Source organism: Saccharomyces cerevisiae, chromosome VII, assembly GCF_000146045.2.
Source record: "Saccharomyces cerevisiae S288C chromosome VII, complete sequence".
In the NCBI taxonomy this organism is placed as follows: domain Eukaryota; kingdom Fungi; phylum Ascomycota; class Saccharomycetes; order Saccharomycetales; family Saccharomycetaceae; genus Saccharomyces; species Saccharomyces cerevisiae.
The window spans coordinates 742,002-761,259 of record NC_001139.9 but is presented as its reverse complement, the minus strand read 5'-3'; the positions used below and the strand labels follow the sequence as shown (position 1 = coordinate 761,259).

General features: G+C 37.7%; 10 protein-coding genes across 10 annotated transcripts; 3 read left to right on the top strand and 7 right to left on the bottom strand.

The window, feature by feature from the left end:
- Window positions 1–121: 121 nt before the first annotated feature.
- Window positions 122–3,490, bottom strand: CAF130 (CCR4-NOT core subunit CAF130; the record flags this gene model as incomplete). The annotated part of the gene is made up of 1 exon (NM_001181263.3): window positions 122–3,490. The coding sequence occupies one exon, from the start codon at window positions 3,488–3,490 to the stop codon at window positions 122–124; it is 3,369 nt and encodes a 1,122-aa protein (NP_011650.3).
- A 322-nt stretch (window positions 3,491–3,812) lies between these two features.
- On the bottom strand, window positions 3,813–4,364 carry PEX4 (E2 ubiquitin-protein ligase peroxin 4; the record flags this gene model as incomplete). The annotated part of the gene is made up of 1 exon (NM_001181262.1): window positions 3,813–4,364. The coding sequence occupies one exon, from the start codon at window positions 4,362–4,364 to the stop codon at window positions 3,813–3,815; it is 552 nt and encodes a 183-aa protein (NP_011649.1).
- A 443-nt stretch (window positions 4,365–4,807) lies between these two features.
- PHB1 (prohibitin subunit PHB1) lies at window positions 4,808–5,671 on the top strand (the record flags this gene model as incomplete). The annotated part of the gene is made up of 1 exon (NM_001181261.3): window positions 4,808–5,671. The coding sequence occupies one exon, from the start codon at window positions 4,808–4,810 to the stop codon at window positions 5,669–5,671; it is 864 nt and encodes a 287-aa protein (NP_011648.3).
- Window positions 5,672–6,009: 338 nt separating this feature from the next.
- Window positions 6,010–6,534, bottom strand: FHN1 (Fhn1p; the record flags this gene model as incomplete). Its single annotated transcript, NM_001181260.1, has 1 exon — window positions 6,010–6,534. The coding sequence occupies one exon, from the start codon at window positions 6,532–6,534 to the stop codon at window positions 6,010–6,012; it is 525 nt and encodes a 174-aa protein (NP_011647.1).
- An 881-nt stretch (window positions 6,535–7,415) lies between these two features.
- Window positions 7,416–9,866, top strand: YGR130C (uncharacterized protein; the record flags this gene model as incomplete). The annotated part of the gene is made up of 1 exon (NM_001181259.1): window positions 7,416–9,866. One exon carries the CDS (start codon window positions 7,416–7,418, stop codon window positions 9,864–9,866), a length of 2,451 nt encoding a protein of 816 aa, NP_011646.1.
- Window positions 9,867–10,212: 346 nt separating this feature from the next.
- On the bottom strand, window positions 10,213–10,860 carry SYF2 (Syf2p; the record flags this gene model as incomplete). Its single annotated transcript, NM_001181258.3, has 1 exon — window positions 10,213–10,860. One exon carries the CDS (start codon window positions 10,858–10,860, stop codon window positions 10,213–10,215), a length of 648 nt encoding a protein of 215 aa, NP_011645.3.
- A 308-nt stretch (window positions 10,861–11,168) lies between these two features.
- UTP8 (Utp8p) lies at window positions 11,169–13,310 on the top strand (the record flags this gene model as incomplete). Its single annotated transcript, NM_001181257.3, has 1 exon — window positions 11,169–13,310. The coding sequence occupies one exon, from the start codon at window positions 11,169–11,171 to the stop codon at window positions 13,308–13,310; it is 2,142 nt and encodes a 713-aa protein (NP_011644.3).
- Window positions 13,311–13,523: 213 nt separating this feature from the next.
- On the bottom strand, window positions 13,524–14,462 carry YGR127W (uncharacterized protein; the record flags this gene model as incomplete). The annotated part of the gene is made up of 1 exon (NM_001181256.1): window positions 13,524–14,462. One exon carries the CDS (start codon window positions 14,460–14,462, stop codon window positions 13,524–13,526), a length of 939 nt encoding a protein of 312 aa, NP_011643.1.
- A 270-nt stretch (window positions 14,463–14,732) lies between these two features.
- Window positions 14,733–15,425, bottom strand: YGR126W (uncharacterized protein; the record flags this gene model as incomplete). Its single annotated transcript, NM_001181255.3, has 1 exon — window positions 14,733–15,425. One exon carries the CDS (start codon window positions 15,423–15,425, stop codon window positions 14,733–14,735), a length of 693 nt encoding a protein of 230 aa, NP_011642.3.
- Window positions 15,426–15,824: 399 nt separating this feature from the next.
- On the bottom strand, window positions 15,825–18,935 carry VSB1 (Vsb1p; the record flags this gene model as incomplete). The annotated part of the gene is made up of 1 exon (NM_001181254.1): window positions 15,825–18,935. The coding sequence occupies one exon, from the start codon at window positions 18,933–18,935 to the stop codon at window positions 15,825–15,827; it is 3,111 nt and encodes a 1,036-aa protein (NP_011641.1).
- Window positions 18,936–19,258: the final 323 nt, after the last annotated feature.

Below are 19,258 nucleotides of genomic sequence, written 5' to 3'. Positions count from 1 at the left end.
CTTTTATTCTATAAATTTTTTGCCACCTGCAGGGTAACGAATATTTAACTGCCTCAAGATGTTATTACATGGCTAATTGTCATTAAATGAGGATGCAGAGAAAACATGAGCAATTCACTGCTCACTCACTGTCTCCAACATCGAGCTCTGCGAGTGTTATATATTCATGAAGTGGGATAGGCTTATCGGCTTTGGGCAATGGCAAAATCTTACCATCGTAGAACACCACCCTTCTTCCTGGAGGGTTCACCTGGGTGTCGAAGGAGTAATCAGCGATAAAACTACGCAACGTGTTAATAGGGGAACTATCGTCTTTGTTTGCAGGCTTTGAGGGAAACAGGTTTAACAATTTCAGATTCAGTTCAGAAGCTGGCTTAGCGTTTAGCTTCTTCTCTATGTCAGAGTTCTTCCTGCCCTCATGCTGCATAGTATCGGCACTATCCTCTTCTTCCATGGCGAGCCTTGTCTTGATCTTAAAGAATAAATCTTTGGCTTCAGGAAGGATGCCAATCCATGTCATCAGTAAAGTTTGAAGCTCAAAAGTGCATTCTGATTTGGTAAAAAAAAACTTGTCGTTCGCGATGAGTGTCTGCACCATGTAACAGATCAACCTAACCAAACCAAGGGAGTACAAGGAGATTTTCTCGCCGTCTTCATTCTCTTCTTCGTTATTTTTTGATGACAAAAAAATAGCAGCATTCATAAAAAACTCCTGCAGTAACATTTTAGTCTCAATATCAGATAATACGATAGGTCCTTGCCTTGAAAAGGGAAGTCCTGAAGCATCTTCATTCTTCTGCTTTTTCTTCAAGATCTCATATATCATATCATCCTTTTTATCTTGATCACTGGCTTCTCCGGAAAACGGTTTTCCACGTAACCCCATTATTAGTTCAAAAACGTAATATATCAACGAATGTTTTAACTCCAAATGCGTAAGGAACCATATCAATATTCTCCTATAACCGGTGCACATTAACATTTCATCCATTAATCTCCACGCAACGTCGTGATTCACGTTTAGCATCCTTTCAAATGCTGATTCTTCAGACCATATTTCATAAATATCATCCGGCGTGGTTCTTCTGAGATCTTCATTATCTATCTTGGACATTTTGGTATTTCCTTCACCTTCTACATCGCCGTTTATACTTGCGGAAAAATTAGACTCCAGGTCTGCTAAAATCATTTGGTCCTGCTCGTTCCTTACACACGATGCAACTGAACGCACTAACAATATGGATTCCTCCTTATTCAACTTTTCTGTTGCGCCACGTAGAGTCAAACTAAATATGACATCTAACTTAGGCTCATGGATGAATGAATAAGATGGCGAATAGTACATATTGAAATCTCTGGGAACGTCCCTCCAATCTTCCCCACTATAGTCAAATTCAAAAGTACTTCTTGATCTAACGGAAAGTGGGTTAGGTGACGTAACGACGTGATCAGAAGTGGCTGTAGTCGCGTTATGTACCGCATTCCTATTATTATGCATTGCGCCTTCAACGTTTTCGCTATTTGTTGACCCAAAGGCTTCATTTGCACCATCCTCTGCCACCAACTTATCATCATTGAAGATGCAATTGCACCGTCTCCGAAAGAAAACATTATTACTACCAGATGCTATTTTTTCTGTTGGGTTAACAACGCTTTCATCCAATCCTCCATGATCGCTTTCAGAGAAAGATTCATCATAATCTTCACATTCATAATCAAACATATATCTAATATCCTCATCAAATCTATCACCTGACTGTAAATCGGCAAATAAATCTGTTACATCTTCGATGCTTGCTCCAAGCGCAAGTAGAGATGCAGTATGTGACCTTAAATCGGCATATAAAGCACCATGACACAATTTTCTTCCATAGGGCGACATGAATGTGTTTAAAGACTCGTGCTTGAAATCATGATCATTATTTTTCACTAATCCATTGAGAACGGTAGCTATTACAGACCTCAATGCTGCGGCTCCACGAATTGTGGCGCGAACCATAAGCGGCGTTTCGTAAGTGCCATTCTCCTCTTCAATTCTATCAATTTCTAAGGCTAAAAGTATAACACAGGAGAGGTTTTTCCATAAGGATATTAATGAAAATAAAAATGGGTTTAGTTGTATAGGTATTTTTTCATACAACTTGTAGATGGTATATACCGCCAGTATATCAATCATATAGAGTAATTCCAAGTCTTGTGTATTCAGGCCATGCGGTAGCCATCTGTGAAGTTGCGTCTTCCAATGAACTGCATTATCTGTATTGTTTACCGAGTTTAATATATCAAAATCAAAGCAGTTGAGCCTCAACATGGTAGCATCAATAATTTTTTGCATGTTAAAACACATATAAAATTTCCAGTCATAATGGTCGTTGTGTTCTTGAGAAGTCTTGATCGACTGAGACATTAATCCCAAAAAAAGCTGAAAAAGAAAGTCTATCGATATAATATGCTTATCATTGGGAGTAGGCTGCATTAATGGATCTACTAAGCCACATAGCGTAGAAAATTGTAGTTCCAATAATGGCGTCAATACCGTAGTGAGATTTAATATTTTAAAAAGAAGCTCGTGTCTTAGTAAAGAATGCTCCATAACGTTGGGTATTTCAAGCGTTCCATCTTGGTTCAGTTCGAATGAATATATTTGTTCCTGGTCATTTATTGTTCGGCCCATTATCGCCTCTCTCGGTTGTTTTTGATGATCAAAACGGCTATCGTCAAGGCCACTTCCAGCATTGCCTTCATCATTTTCCATTAACAGGCTAATGTTATCACTAAAAGTAAGATTTACTCTGTTCTCAGCATTAAAGGAATACCAGAAATAAAAATTTCGGCATTCTATCATTCTATTGTAATCTTTTAAAATTTTTCTAACGACAAGTGCTGGCTTATCAAATGTGGAGCTGCAGCTTATCAAACTCTCTATACGGCCAGTTATCGAATACAAATAGTCCTTTAACAAATTATACGTTTCATTGAGTAATATGGACGGAATAGTAATTTTTGAAACAATTAAAAAGCTCAACGGGAGTTTGTATTCTGGAAGATTGTACCGATTAATTTGAAGAGGGGCCGTTTTATTTGCTAATAAAAACCTTAAGAATTTCAGGAGTAATATATCATTATCTTTCCAACTCAGTACTATGGAAGCATAGCTAGAACTGTTATTTTCAAAGGACTGGGCCCAGGATTTTCTTTCCTTCAAAGAAGAAGTCTGAATTAATCGTAAAGCTGACTTCCCTGAAATTGTTGTGAACAACGTAATTATGAGAGCCTCAAGCAATAGGTTAGAGCATATTTTCTGATCATTAAACATGGTTTCATTATATAAGATCTTCTCCAAATTTTCCACCGATGGAACATAATTTTTATCTTTCAGTAACTCTTGTAAGGGAATAAAGTCCTTAAAATGAACCGAATCACCTGAAGAATCTTCACTGGCTAAATTTTGCCTTTCAGCATAATTAGTAGCTGCTTTCTTTTTCGTCATCACTTTCTTACGTAAGTATGTGGAGTTAAGAGAGAAAAAGTGTTTGAAAAAAGCTCCTCAACGATCTACTGGGCTGCCAAAATAAAATTCAGCGTCAATGGAAAAGCTAACTAATGTAGATATTGCGTGCACTACTTGTCAAAAATTCGTGCTCCTTATTAATATATGTATATGTATATACAAATGTGTCAATACATCAATAGTGCAATTTGTTAAAGTATTTGTATTCATAAATTGGCGCTGCCCGGGTAAGGTAGAAATTGCATCAGATAAAAGTGAGGGCCCATTGTTTGCCATTCGAACACATCCATCCTACGTGGTATCAATGGTTGTTGATCCGCTCTCTTTCTGCTAGGAAGTACTTTACAATCCCCTGATAGGCACTCATATCGCCACAGCGGATGATATTACCAATGTCTACGTCAAGTGGAGAATCACAAACGGGTTCCCTTAGGAGTCTCCAAACAGCATGAACACAGTGTAACAAATCCCATACAGGAGTCCACTCCTCTGGTTTAAGGATGTTCAGACATATTTCTCCTGTGGCTGATTTAACATTGCAGTGCAAAATATTGTTCTGCATAAAACTTATCTTTGGTGGATTCATGGGGTAGGAACTAGGGACTTCTATTAGTATTCGAAACTGATGATTTTCATAAGGTGTGTCTGACGGCCCAGAAATTATAGCTTCCCACTTGCTCAAGTCGGTTTCGTCAATCGGGTTAAGTGACTCGATTATCCCCCGGTAGGGGTTCGCTATGGGGTCATCACTGGCCAATGTTTTCAGTATGACTTTGTACTCCTTCACGATCCTCGACATACATGTATCAGACGTATAGCTCCTACGATTCTCAAGAATCCAGAAGTTTGGCATATTATGTATAAAGGCGATGATTATGTATATTTTATGTTGTCTCCAGTAAGTGGCAGCATAACCCGGCCAGTCTGCGCTGCATGCTGTGAAGCAGTAATATGCGATATATACCACATATATTCCGCTTCCGTTCAGGATTTCGAAAAGAGAAACTTCAGTGAATGACTATGACTACATAGTTGGAGTCTTAGACCATTGCAAATGAGTTATTCAAGTATGAGAGATCAACACTGATGAGAATAAACTCGTCTTCATGATGATACGGGTAACGCGAATGTATCGCATCAATAAATTTCAGGGAAAGGGAGTTTGACGATCTCATGGATGCAACGGTTGAGGTATATAATATTAAGCAGAAAGAAGAGGAAAAAAAATAAATCGGTAAACCAACCATCAACGGTACGAAACTTACATTCAAAATCAATAATTTACTTTAGAAAAGAATGTCTAATTCTGCCAAACTTATCGATGTCATCACCAAGGTGGCGTTGCCCATTGGTATAATTGCTAGCGGGATTCAGTACTCCATGTATGATGTGAAGGGTGGTTCTCGTGGTGTTATTTTCGACAGAATCAATGGTGTAAAGCAACAGGTTGTGGGTGAAGGCACTCATTTCTTGGTGCCTTGGCTACAGAAGGCGATCATATACGATGTGAGGACGAAACCAAAGAGCATTGCTACCAATACTGGTACGAAGGATTTGCAAATGGTGTCATTGACCTTGAGAGTCTTACATAGACCAGAGGTCTTACAGCTACCCGCAATATACCAAAATTTGGGTCTCGATTACGACGAAAGAGTGTTACCATCTATCGGCAATGAGGTTTTAAAGTCTATAGTAGCTCAATTTGATGCTGCTGAGTTAATTACTCAGAGAGAAATTATTTCTCAAAAAATCAGAAAAGAGCTTTCTACGAGGGCCAACGAATTCGGTATTAAGTTGGAAGATGTCTCTATCACTCATATGACGTTTGGTCCCGAATTCACGAAAGCAGTTGAGCAGAAGCAGATTGCACAGCAAGATGCCGAAAGAGCCAAATTCCTTGTCGAAAAGGCAGAGCAAGAGAGACAAGCTTCTGTTATCAGAGCTGAAGGTGAAGCAGAAAGTGCTGAATTCATTTCAAAAGCCTTAGCTAAAGTTGGTGATGGTCTGTTATTGATTAGAAGATTAGAAGCTTCTAAGGACATCGCTCAAACATTAGCAAACTCATCTAACGTTGTCTATTTACCAAGTCAACATTCTGGTGGTGGTAACAGCGAGTCTTCGGGATCACCAAATTCCTTGCTTTTGAACATTGGCCGTTAAGTCTGGAAAAGCTATGAACACAATAAACTAGGGGAGAAAATTTTTTTTTAATCATATTAGAAACCTGTATATATGGGGGATAACAACGCCAATAACATATTCCATCTTTCCATTTAGTTACCAACACGAATACGTATGCTATCAATATCGTAACTTAGTTTTTTATCATTTATATATATACATGGATGAGCCTACGAAAAAACTAAAGCACATTCATGTATCACCATAATATTATTTTAGAAAGAACTTTTTTTGTTAAATTTATTTAATGCAAAGGTTATATAAAGAACGATCAACGAAAATTGTACGCGAATTGCCTTTTTTTCAGTCCAGTAGGCTTAAACCTGGGAAATTGTAGGTATGCCCATTTGTCTTCTTGCCCTCCTTCTGCTGAATCCGGTATTAGAGCCAAATCCACCATTTTGCATCATACCCATCGTGGCCACAGTCACTTTGATGAGGAATAGAAAACAGGAAAAGTAAAAAAACGCAACAGCAGCCTGAGATTGATGACATCTGGAGCTTGAGCCTTGTATGATCTTATTCTGTTCCAGATATGTTTTGTTTTTACACGAATGGCATCTTATACCTACAGCCAAAGCGGTGGCTGCTACAAACGTAAATATGAAATTTAAAAAATCCAAAACAAGCAAAATTGCTGGGTATGTTAATGATGTCCAGAAATTAGCCAAAAACCCATATAATGAATCCGTAACCAGACCATAAACGGCGGCAAACATACAAAAGTTCACTCGAGAACTATGCTTTGTCTGTGTACCTATCAGGCCGCTGATTAGACCTATGGATATAATAAGAAAAACAGCATTTATGATGCGCACTAAATTATCTGCAGCTGATAGCATTTATTATTGTTGTTGCTTTATTGTTATTTAAAATTCCAATGAATATGAAGCCTCTCAAAAGCTTAACATACTCTATCGTGCTTCCTCCCATCGCAAGAAGGATTTACTGATACAGCCAATTATTATAATTTATATTTATACTTATATCTGCATCCAAGGCGCGATAGGCCCTACTTCCCACCTGCCTGTGCAAAACATTGCTCATTGTTCGTAAAGGAAATCTTCAACAGATTTTAAACGGCATGCCGCCAAAGGGTTCGTAAAGAGGAAAAGTTCATGAGAATACAAGCGCGACATTCTGCCGGCACAATGCGGCGCAGGAAAGAGATACCAAAGGAGTGAGATCTCAACAGCATGTGCCACATCCGCGCATATACAATAAATGTAACAAGCGCCCCGAAATGGAGCTACGAACTATCCCAGCACTAAAAGCACATATATTGTATTGTCGCTACTGCAAAGTGCTAAACATCAATAATTTCGAACAAGCGGAAATAAATCACAGTTCTTTCAATTGCTTGCCTCCCAATACGCCACTGATAAATGTCAAAATTTCCACGTCACCGACCCTTCAATGGTAGCAATAGAAAGATCTACAAAGGCTATGAAGTAAAGGGTTCTCACCTTAAACGGCTGAACAGGAATAAGGGGTGTGCGGCCGGGTAGCGAGTTGCTTTTTTAAATTGAAACGAGGAGAAAAGAACCGGGAGAGGGGTAGTCGAATGCTGAACAGTGCAGACAACATACCATTCTTATCCATCGTTCTGTCATATATATCATCGTTCTTGTGCTTGCTACCCCGTGGACCCTCGTACATCTTAAACCTGAGAGCAGCTGCACGCAATTAAAAGAAAGAGGTCAATCAACTACGTATTCAAAACATGCTATTCAATATCAACCGTCAAGAAGACGACCCCTTTACGCAATTGATCAATCAATCTTCGGCAAATACGCAAAATCAGCAAGCGCATCAGCAGGAAAGCCCTTATCAGTTTTTGCAAAAGGTTGTGTCCAATGAGCCAAAAGGTAAGGAAGAGTGGGTCTCGCCATTTAGACAAGATGCCCTCGCCAATAGGCAAAACAACCGGGCATATGGGGAAGACGCAAAAAACAGAAAGTTTCCTACCGTAAGTGCTACTTCTGCCTATTCAAAACAGCAACCTAAGGATTTAGGGTACAAAAACATACCAAAAAATGCTAAGAGAGCCAAAGATATTAGATTTCCAACTTACCTAACTCAAAATGAAGAAAGACAATATCAGTTACTAACTGAGTTGGAACTAAAGGAGAAACATTTGAAATATTTGAAGAAGTGCCAGAAAATTACTGACTTAACTAAGGATGAAAAAGATGACACTGACACTACTACTTCTTCGTCCACTTCTACATCATCATCGTCATCGTCATCGTCATCGTCATCGTCATCGTCTTCATCAGATGAAGGGGACGTTACTTCTACTACCACATCTGAGGCCACTGAAGCAACTGCTGACACTGCAACTACGACAACCACTACCACCAGTACTTCTACTACCAGCACTTCTACTACTAATGCTGTCGAAAATAGTGCTGATGAAGCAACTTCCGTGGAGGAAGAACATGAAGACAAAGTGAGTGAGTCTACTTCAATTGGCAAAGGCACTGCTGATTCAGCTCAAATTAATGTAGCGGAACCAATCTCATCCGAGAATGGGGTGTTGGAACCACGCACTACAGATCAAAGTGGCGGTTCAAAGTCAGGTGTCGTGCCAACAGACGAACAAAAGGAGGAAAAATCCGATGTAAAAAAAGTCAATCCTCCCAGTGGGGAAGAAAAAAAGGAAGTGGAAGCGGAAGGGGATGCAGAAGAGGAAACCGAACAATCGTCTGCAGAGGAATCTGCTGAGAGAACGTCTACTCCAGAAACCTCGGAACCGGAATCCGAAGAAGATGAAAGCCCAATCGATCCAAGCAAGGCTCCCAAGGTCCCTTTTCAGGAACCTTCTCGAAAGGAAAGAACCGGAATTTTCGCTTTATGGAAAAGCCCTACTTCTTCATCTACCCAAAAAAGTAAGACCGCCGCTCCATCCAATCCAGTGGCCACTCCAGAAAATCCTGAATTAATTGTAAAGACAAAAGAACATGGTTACCTATCAAAGGCAGTTTATGATAAAATCAATTATGATGAAAAAATTCATCAAGCATGGTTAGCTGATCTTCGAGCAAAGGAAAAGGATAAATATGATGCTAAAAATAAAGAATACAAAGAAAAGCTACAAGATTTACAAAATCAGATTGACGAAATTGAAAATTCAATGAAGGCCATGAGAGAAGAAACTTCTGAGAAAATTGAAGTTAGTAAAAACCGGTTGGTCAAAAAAATCATTGATGTTAATGCCGAGCATAATAATAAGAAACTAATGATATTAAAAGACACTGAAAATATGAAAAACCAAAAGTTGCAGGAGAAAAATGAGGTCTTGGACAAACAAACCAACGTTAAGTCAGAAATCGATGATTTGAACAATGAGAAAACGAATGTCCAAAAGGAGTTCAATGACTGGACCACGAACTTAAGTAACTTATCTCAACAGTTGGATGCTCAGATCTTTAAGATTAACCAGATTAATTTGAAACAAGGCAAAGTTCAAAACGAAATCGATAATCTGGAAAAGAAAAAGGAGGATTTGGTTACCCAAACTGAAGAAAATAAGAAGCTGCATGAAAAAAATGTACAAGTTTTGGAAAGTGTAGAGAACAAGGAATATCTTCCACAAATTAATGATATTGATAATCAAATATCAAGCTTATTGAACGAAGTGACCATAATCAAGCAGGAAAACGCCAATGAAAAAACTCAACTATCGGCAATTACCAAAAGACTCGAAGATGAGCGCCGCGCTCATGAAGAACAGTTGAAGCTAGAAGCTGAAGAAAGAAAACGCAAAGAAGAGAACTTATTGGAAAAACAGCGCCAAGAGCTGGAGGAACAAGCGCATCAGGCTCAATTAGATCATGAGCAGCAAATTACTCAAGTCAAGCAAACCTATAATGACCAATTGACTGAACTACAGGATAAGCTGGCAACCGAAGAGAAAGAACTGGAGGCAGTCAAGAGGGAAAGAACGCGATTACAAGCTGAAAAGGCTATCGAGGAACAAACTCGCCAGAAAAACGCTGATGAGGCCTTGAAGCAAGAAATATTGAGTAGGCAGCACAAACAAGCTGAAGGTATACACGCGGCTGAAAACCACAAAATACCAAATGACCGTTCACAAAAGAATACGAGCGTCCTTCCAAAGGACGATTCCTTGTATGAATATCATACTGAGGAAGACGTCATGTATGCCTAAAAAAAATAATATTCCACTTTTGTTCAAGGAATATCCCACCTCTATTTTATTTTTCTCTTCTATTCTTTGTCGAGTATCATCAAGTTATCCTTTGATTATTTTCACCCTTCCTAATCTACCTCTCTTTGTAACCGTTTTATGTACCAATATTTACTCAATCAACAATTTATCAACCAGTTAGTTATTCTCTAGTGTTTCGTGCTCAAATAACCGAGTAAGATGGACTCTCTTCTGAAGCACTTTTGCGGGCATTTAACCTCAGCTCGTCACGTGACGGTCGATGAAAAATCCAGGGTATTAAAACTTTCCTTTGGTTATATCGGTATATTCTAAATAAAAGAGAAGCTTATTCTGATCCTTTTGATTCCCTGCTCAATTTTTCATTGAATTGTTTATTTTTGTCATTAATGAAGCTTTCAACCCCATACAGTGTTTTTGCATTTTGCATTTGTCTTTTTCTTGCTTCGTATCTTTTTTTCGACTCAGATTGCAAAGAAACGGCCAACTTATTAACTAGCTTGTCGTCATCTGCAATTGTTATCTTACCCGTCTTAGTGTCCTTCTGTACCTTGCCGATTCTACCCTTCTTGGGTACGTTTTTATTGTCTTCTTCATCGGCGGAACTATCCTGTTTGCTCGAATTCTGTGTTTGCGTAGCGAGATTCCGCAAGGTCTTCTCATAACTCAATTTTGCAAGTTGATCATAGGAAATTCCACCTCTTTGGCTTTGCCCAGTCTTCCCTTGAGGATGCCTACGTTCCCACGCATCATATTCTTGGACAGTGTAATGAAATGCTTTCTCTTTTTCAGGACTTTCTGTATCTCCTACTGATTCATCTGCATCATTTACGTCTTCCATACTGTATACTCTTGGTTTTCGATTTGCGCTTACTTCCTGAATCTCTCTGTCAGCCAACTTCCTACTCTTTATAGATACATCTACTCTTTTCCTTTTCAACTCCTTCAGCTTCTCGTCTAATTTGTAAAAATCCATTCTTCGAATACTTTGACAAGATATGGTTTTGCTTCGCTTACAGTTCAATAGAGAAGTCAAACATTGTCATTGAGAGCCCCTCATCGCAAATATTGCTCTTTTAAGGAAAATATAGTAATATTCTAGCTTTTTTGTCATTCTACACGGAAATGTCTGTATTTTTCAAATTTTTTCATTATGCTGTAGCAGATGCCTGAAAAATTTGAAAACTTTGATGAGATGAGGTCACTGTTAAATTTGTAATATTATATGTCACACCTAGCGCTCCTTGAACAGCAAATCATTCCGGAGGATAGTAAAGATTCAAAATGCCATCCCTGTCTCAACCATTTAGACTAGCAACTCTCCCAAAAATTGCTTCATTGAGCAATTTTTCTTTACAAGCAGATTACGTTCAAGTCGCAGATGGCACCTTTAATGAATCTACAAATAACATAACGTTAGGTATTTCCGGGTCATCTATATCTCAATATATTATTAATCCTACACCAAAGTTAACATTCGATTACCCAATACCCTCTACAAATATTATCACGGCATGCAATGCTGAGAAAGGTCAAGCGAACATTGACGGAAATATAGAAGCCAGTACCGATGATGAAGCCAACAACGAGAAGACTATCAACACCCAAAAAAAAAGAAATGTTGAAATTTGGGCCTTTGGTTTAATGGTAAATAAGGGTAATTATACGCTAAATGTTATCACTAAGGCACTGGAAGATACCACTGATACCTCAAATGACCATCTGAGTGAGAGTGATATTGACAATAAAGCATACACGGGTTCAGACGAATTTTTATCTCAGTATAAGATCAAGGCGAAAGCCAAAGTCATGAGTATTAAAATTGACACCAAGAACAGCTTAGTAATTGCAATTTTACAGAACGGGTTGATTGAAATTTTTGATTTTAAGTTAACACTTTTGCATTCATTTGATATATCTTATGATAACTTAAAATATGCTAAATGGTTCACTGAAAATGGAACTGAATATGTTTTTGTTCTCTGTCCATTACAGGATGATAAAGTCTGCTATAAATTGCTCGAGCTAACAGATTGTGGCAGTGGAGAAAGTTCGCCCATAAAAGAATTATCATCTACTATCATCGAAGGATTTTCTTTTGAAAATTCAAAGCTTTGTTATCAATTTGGAAAACTTTACAAATTGAACCAGGGGAAAATATACATTTACTCTTTACCACATTGCCAATTGCAACAAGTTATTGAATTTCCGATGGTGGATAAACTCAGTCCTGGAGATGACTTAATCTCTTTCCAACCTGTTTCAGTAAACAGAGTTCTACTGACCGTAAACAACGTCATTTATCTACTAGACTTACTGCATTGTTCTACTTTAAGCCAAAGAGAATTAACTCACGTGAAAACATTCCAACTATTAAAATCTGCAGTGATCAATTCAGAAAAGTCGCATAATTCAAAAACAATAGCAATTGGTATTTCAACGAAAAATGGACCAAACCCAACGTCTTCCTTAGAAATAATTAATATTGATGTTGGAACTAATACGTTGAAGGACTCATTAGGCAAGAGTTTTCAAGTTGGAAATAATGATAGCTCAGTTATTTTAAAGCCGCTATTTGATGATAAAGACATAAATGACAAGAGAGTGAAATGTAACGACGTCAGCGGGGATTCAAGCGTTCCAGTCCTCCACTGTAATGAAGTTATTGAAAAGCTTTCAGCCCTTCAAGATAATGACATTACATCATTTGATGACATATTTTTCAAAGAACTAAAAATCAAAGAAGAACATTATACTGAAAAAGATAGATATATTTCTGATCCTGGCTTTTTGAATAAAGTTTTAGATCTAATTTTCGGAAAGTTTAGCGGAAATGATTATCCAAAAACTTTAACGTTTTTATTGACACACCCATTGTTTCCATTGAGTCGTACACGCAACTTGCTATCCTTACTAAGAGACCAACCTAGATTATTTAAACAAGCAATTGTAACATGCCCAAACTTGCCATTAAATGAACTACTTGAAGAATTGTTTTCTATCAGAAACAGGGAACTATTACTTGATATCTCATTTAGGATTTTGCAGGATTTCACCAGAGACTCTATTAAACAAGAAATGAAGAAACTAAGTAAATTAGACGTTCAAAATTTCATTGAGTTCATAACAAGCGGTGGTGAAGACAGCTCACCAGAATGCTTCAACCCTAGCCAAAGCACGCAGCTATTTCAACTCTTGTCCCTTGTGCTAGATTCTATCGGGCTATTTTCATTAGAAGGTGCTCTATTGGAGAACTTAACCTTATATATTGACAAACAAGTTGAGATTGCTGAAAGAAATACCGAATTGTGGAATTTGATTGATACGAAAGGTTTTCAGCATGGGTTTGCTAGCTCAACCTTTGATAACGGAACTTCTCAGAAGCGAGCCTTACCCACTTACACCATGGAATACTTGGACATTTGAGTATGCAATGAATTTGATTGTATTGTATAATACCTATATAGAAAAGGAACTAATATATATAGCGTCTACTGTGGTTACTGATAAACTAACAGGCATTTAGAATTTGAAAACATCATATACATTAGATGTGTCCAACAAGAGATACCGGAATGTTCTGAGGGGAAGAAGATGGAATTTAAAGCTAGTTTGAAATAAAATGGAAGATTGTGATTTTTACAATTTGAATTTAAACCTTTTTTCCTCCTTAGGTGAGGTTACCGAATACTTGCGCACGTCTTCATCTGAGCTATAAAGGACCCTTTCTATAAAGGTAACTCTCGTTGAATCCTTACTCACGAGTAAAACTATTTGAGAGCGAGTTCCGTAGTAATCACCATCAGGAATTGAGGCACCTAAGTCATCCCTGGGAGGCCTCCGTAAAGGTGGTACGTATATGGTATTCATGGTTACATTTGGATCTACCATCTGCAAGACATCTGGGTTTGAAATAGTGCTTGGAAGGGAAGACTTCGAGGCGAGTTGAAAGCAACTTGATATTATTTTCTCCTCATCTGATTCAATATTCTCTAAAACTAGATTTTCTAAACTATCACGTGCTACCTTTACTTTTTCCCAAGCCTGCCCTGGTATACTGGAGCTGTCATAAAATTTACCATTAGAAACAACCATGTAAGAATCAAGATCTTTCCTACAGGTAGAACTCAACACATCAAAAGTTCTTCCTAGAGAATCAATAACTTTATATTGCTTTTTGATAACGTCGCCGTAAAAAAAATTAAAATCACCTGTGGACTTCAACCCATCATAGTGACCTTCAAACTTTTTGTAATTATCCCAATCTTCAAAATCTGCTTTATGGATCGACAAAAATATAAATGGTAACAGACCACGGGATCTTGATTTCGTATTATTTTGCTCATTGTCAAGTTTTAAATTAAGAATAGTGGCTAATTTTCCTTCTTTATTTATGCCAGACCAAGTGCCAAATATTTGTTTTTCTGCTGAGGTTTTGGCCAGATCGTAGGGTGAAAGGATAAAATCATTGTTATGCCAGCATGTAGCATGTGTTTTTCTTGCCAAGAATTCGTCTCTGTTAGATATTAAGATGAGTTCATAGTCAGGATGTGCCCTTGTGGCCATTAAAATGCACATTATTTGTTCGTTAGTTTTTGGTTTTTAATACTTTAGCCACAGGTGTGTTAATAAATGCAAGCGTTTCTTTCCTTTTCTGCCTCACTTCATATACTACTATCCTACTCCACTTTCAGGGGGAGACTATTTTTTTAGCGCTTTAGGAATTGAACGAAAAAGTCGAAAGCTAGGCAGATGCCAAGAATATAATGTGAGGCAAAAAAAAAAAAAAAAAAAAAAAAAGAATGATTCTGAAGTAAACGCATTGCGAACTAAATGTTGCTATGCCACTTAATCGAAAATTCTATGAAAAAACCCCTTGATCCCCTTTTCTGATTTATGTTTTTGATATTTTTCGATCCTCTTCTTATTCTTCTCTACTGCCATGTTCAACTTGTTTGGTTCTAGAGAAGAACCTTGAGAATTTGTAGTAACCTTGGATCGTGTCGAATGCATATCTGTATGGTCGTTAATATGCTCTTTTTTAGTTGAGGATACGCGAGAGTCCTCCCTCTTCAAACTTTCAAGCGTCTTCAATTTGACCAACCCGGTTTCAGTTTCTAAACGATACTCTTCTGGAAATGCAGCATCGTGAGCTGAGTTTGTTACTGGGGCGGTAATATCCGGAAGAGCTTTCTTGTTCAAATTTAAACCATCTTCTTTTAAGGAATCAACTGTTTCTGAGTTGCCCTCTAAAGCATTGTGGGTAACCATCTTTTCTATCGAATTTGAAGTTGGCCTTTTTAAAGTACTAGAACTGTGATGAGAATGCACATCTGAATGACGGTGTTGATCATCTACATTACTATCATCTTCCAGTTGCCCCTTTCCAACAATGGTATCGTTTTTTAAAAGAGGCTGTTCTGGAGCTTCAGAATCTTTGAACCCAGTAAAGGGCTCCGGTTTGTAAGAGTCAATAGAAGAAAAGGACGATATGTCTTCATATTCATTATCGGTAGTGACAGTAACAGATGGGACAGGCATAGTCTACGTTGATACGTTGTTATGACTTTGATTTGTTAATGCGGATATAAACTAACCGTACAACTACCCGTTGTGAATTGTTGTGGTAGTATATTAATGAAAAAAGTAACGGTATTTTTTTTCTTTAGGAGAGCAATTAAGTCAAGTGAGGTATGTAGTTGCTCATCGATGGGAATTATCACTTTTCGTCTACGATAGGGGCCCTATCAAAGAAAATCGCGCAGTAAAATTCCGGAAGTGAAGACTCAAGTACAAAAAGTTTATAGTCGAGATGGTAAAAATCCTACAACGGCATCACTTATACAGATGCAGGAGCATCCTGCTTTTATTTAGTACTGGTGTAAATTACTTGCAATACGCCGGCAATAAAAGAAATTAAATAAATATACGTGTACGCTCTCATGCGCTAACAAGTGTGTAACCTAGTAATTCTTTGAATCTGGTGTCCTTGATACACATGACCATTAATGCAACCTCCACGTACAATGCTAGATTGTCTTCTTTCAATTTGTTCAACGAGCTAGAGTCTATAACCCATAATACGGAATCAGTTTCAGTTTCGATGGTGAGCTTTTGTTCTCTAGGCATAGCATTCCCTGGCGCAATGATTTTTCCGAAGCATGTGCCATTTGAAAAAATCTCGTACAAGGTTCCTTGTGGTAGTTCATATGTTGCCTTCAACATACCTGTTTCCACAAGGAAAAAAATGTTGTCTGCATGTAGTAAATGTGATTGACTTGCTAATCTGCGCCTGGTGAAGTAGGGGCAGAGTTGTGCCCAAAACTTGATTTCCTTTTCTCTTACTTTTTGAACTTCAGATATTATATCGGGTCGGTACTGCTTTAATGCAAATAACAATATAGGCAGGACAGGTTCATCATCTTTGTACTCCTTTTTGAAATTCTTCACTGCTTGTTCGTCGTTTACAAATACATTCTGTGCTACAGAAAGTATTTGGTAATTACGAGGAGTATTGGTTGGTAGTGACATTAAGTTTCTCGCTGTGTCTCCATTGCTTCCCCTGTTTAAACCATTTCCTATTGTATCAATTTTTTTGTTTTTAGTGGCTGCAATTACTGCGGATACGACATTATTTTGCTTTCCTTCTTCCAATCTTTCTTTCGCCTTTTTTCTTAATTGTTTATATTGAAAAAGGAATTCGTTTTCACACCATTCCAACGCACTGTTTAAATCAGCAAATAATTCCACATCGTTTAGTAATCCCACATTATTGAAGGCGTTGTAAATACGGTCCCTTTCTTTGATTGAAGATATGATTAGTTTGATTCTTTTGGTTTCCGTGAATCTTTTAATTCTATTGAAACCTTCTGCCGCAGAATAGTCAATATTGTCGGCATTAATATTTTTAAAGTCCAATATTAAATACTTTATTCTGCGTTTTGTTGCATCTTTGTTACTTATTTGCAGCAATCTTTCAATTTTCTCTTCAATAGATATGATTGTTCCGAAAAACAGAAGGTTTTGGAGCTTTAAAACATATATTTGTTCACCAATTCCATCCAAAAATTTTGTTTGAACGTAATCACGATATACTGTACTTCTTGCGACGTTCCCATTATATTCACCGTTAATGGTTTGTAATTTCGTACTATCCACCAAAAACGAAAAACATGCAATTAAAATGCCAACGATGATACCTAGGACAAAATCAAAGATACCCATCGTGAAAACAATAATGACAACAGTCAAATATTCGAATCTATTCAATTTATTCCATGTATCGACCAACGCTTCCACTAATAACTCGTAGCCTAGTAGGAAAATTAGAGAGCCCACTATACAGATTGGAATGAATGATATTATGACTGGTCCAATGATCATAATACAGATAGTCAAAGCTATTAAAAGGAACCCAGCGAATGGCGAATCAGCGCCCGCCCTAATAAACAGAACACTGTTGGTATATACCAAGTAATTTTGGACAGAACCTAATAATCCACTAAAAAAGTTGGAATAACCATGTGCAATCAATTCTCTGTCAACATCATACTTATCCATTTGTAGTGACATAGCCAACGCAGGAACATTTATAGGAACATGTAGGATACCAAAAAATGTCAATGCCATCATCGTTGGTATTTGTTGCAAAACTAGTGACCAATGAACTTTATGGACATTAAATAATCTATAATGGTCATACCATTTACTATCTGAGTTGGCAATAGGAAAAATCCATCCAGCTTGTCTCAAAGCATCCAAGGATAATGTTGGAATGATCGCAACAATAAAATGAAACAAAACTAACGTCAAGATGTAAAAACTTGGCAAAACGAGTGAGTTCTTAAAGTAGCGTTGAGTGCCGATTAAAACTACAGTCAATAGTACAGGTAATAACCATTTCGCTAATGTGTCATAATCCGTAAACAGCCCTGAAAAAAAAGGCCATGAATATTCAAATTTCGCCACCCTCGTTGTGACTTCAATTCCTGTAATTATCAAGAAATAACCAACACCTCCAATACAGCCAATCAATATGTGTCGTGGAAAAAATCCCACTATCTTTCCTAGTCGTAGTTTACCCAATGCATAGAAAACGACACCTGTGAGCATCGAACTTATCACATAACAAAATATCGTTGTCGTTATGATTTCGTCATCATTACCTGCTAATGCCTCTTTTATAGCTAATGCCATTGTATGATAAAACGGAGTAATTTCAATCATTTCACTCCCAATCCCGGAAGGAAAACTCGACCAGCCTCCGGAGTACACGGCTTGTGATATTATGGTGGAAATATAAAACATGGATATACCAGTGGGCCCTAAATGAGAAAAAACTGGCTCTGTGATTGGAAAAATGATCATACCATAAGATAAGGCATCTAAAATGTTCAAAAGCAAACCTAACACTGCTGCGGGCAGATAATGTGCAAATTTGGAAGGAAATGACGTACACATATGCCACAAGTTTCTTGGCCTAAACCTTAAATTATGGGAGGGACGAAGTGACTGATATCCGCCCGCGTAACCATCTTCTAATTCCGGTAGTGAACTATTCTGTAGTCCTCGATTTCGGTCATCGTCCACGTTAGACGATGCTGGGCTAAGTAGCAATCTGGAGTACTCATCTGAATATTCTTCATCAATATTCTCTTCTATAGTACGCATAGATTGATCATCTTTTCTATCACCATTGCCTATAATGTCCATGTAATCCTTAATTGTGGGAGAATTTTCTTCCACAGAAGAGGAGCAAAATTCATTGGATAGTTGAGCTGTCTGCCTATGCAAATTTTCTGATCCATGTATCACTTTAGGATGTTGTTTGTTCGAGATGGGAAGTTTTGAATCCGACAAATTATTGATCATAGGTGAGTTTCCACCAGTAAAAAATCCGCTCATGTATGAACGGCATAATGGAGGAGACATTGCGCTAACACTCGCTCTATGCATCTTGTTCACAGATGAGTCTTGATTTATTCCTAAAGAAACTGATATGGCCTCCGAAAGCGACGAATTACTCCGGCGTCTCCTAATAGTCCTTCCCATATTTCTAAATTAAATTTTTGAGATTTTAAACTGTCTTGCTTATAGACCGGTGGTAGCTCTGAAATGAAACGATTCTTTTTGATTGTTATCTGGTTCCTTATCAACTCTGTTACCTTATTGAAAAAATAAAGAAGGGCTGTGAGATGGAAAAAAAAAAAAAAAAAAAAGAAAAAGAATGCAAAATATTATTTAAAAAGGGATAGCTTGCCGAGATTACTTGTTGGAGCCACAATTTGAAATCACCTCAAGAAATAGAACATTAATATGATTCAACTGTGACTGTTATATATATAGTCATAGTCCCACACATTTTTTGGGATCCA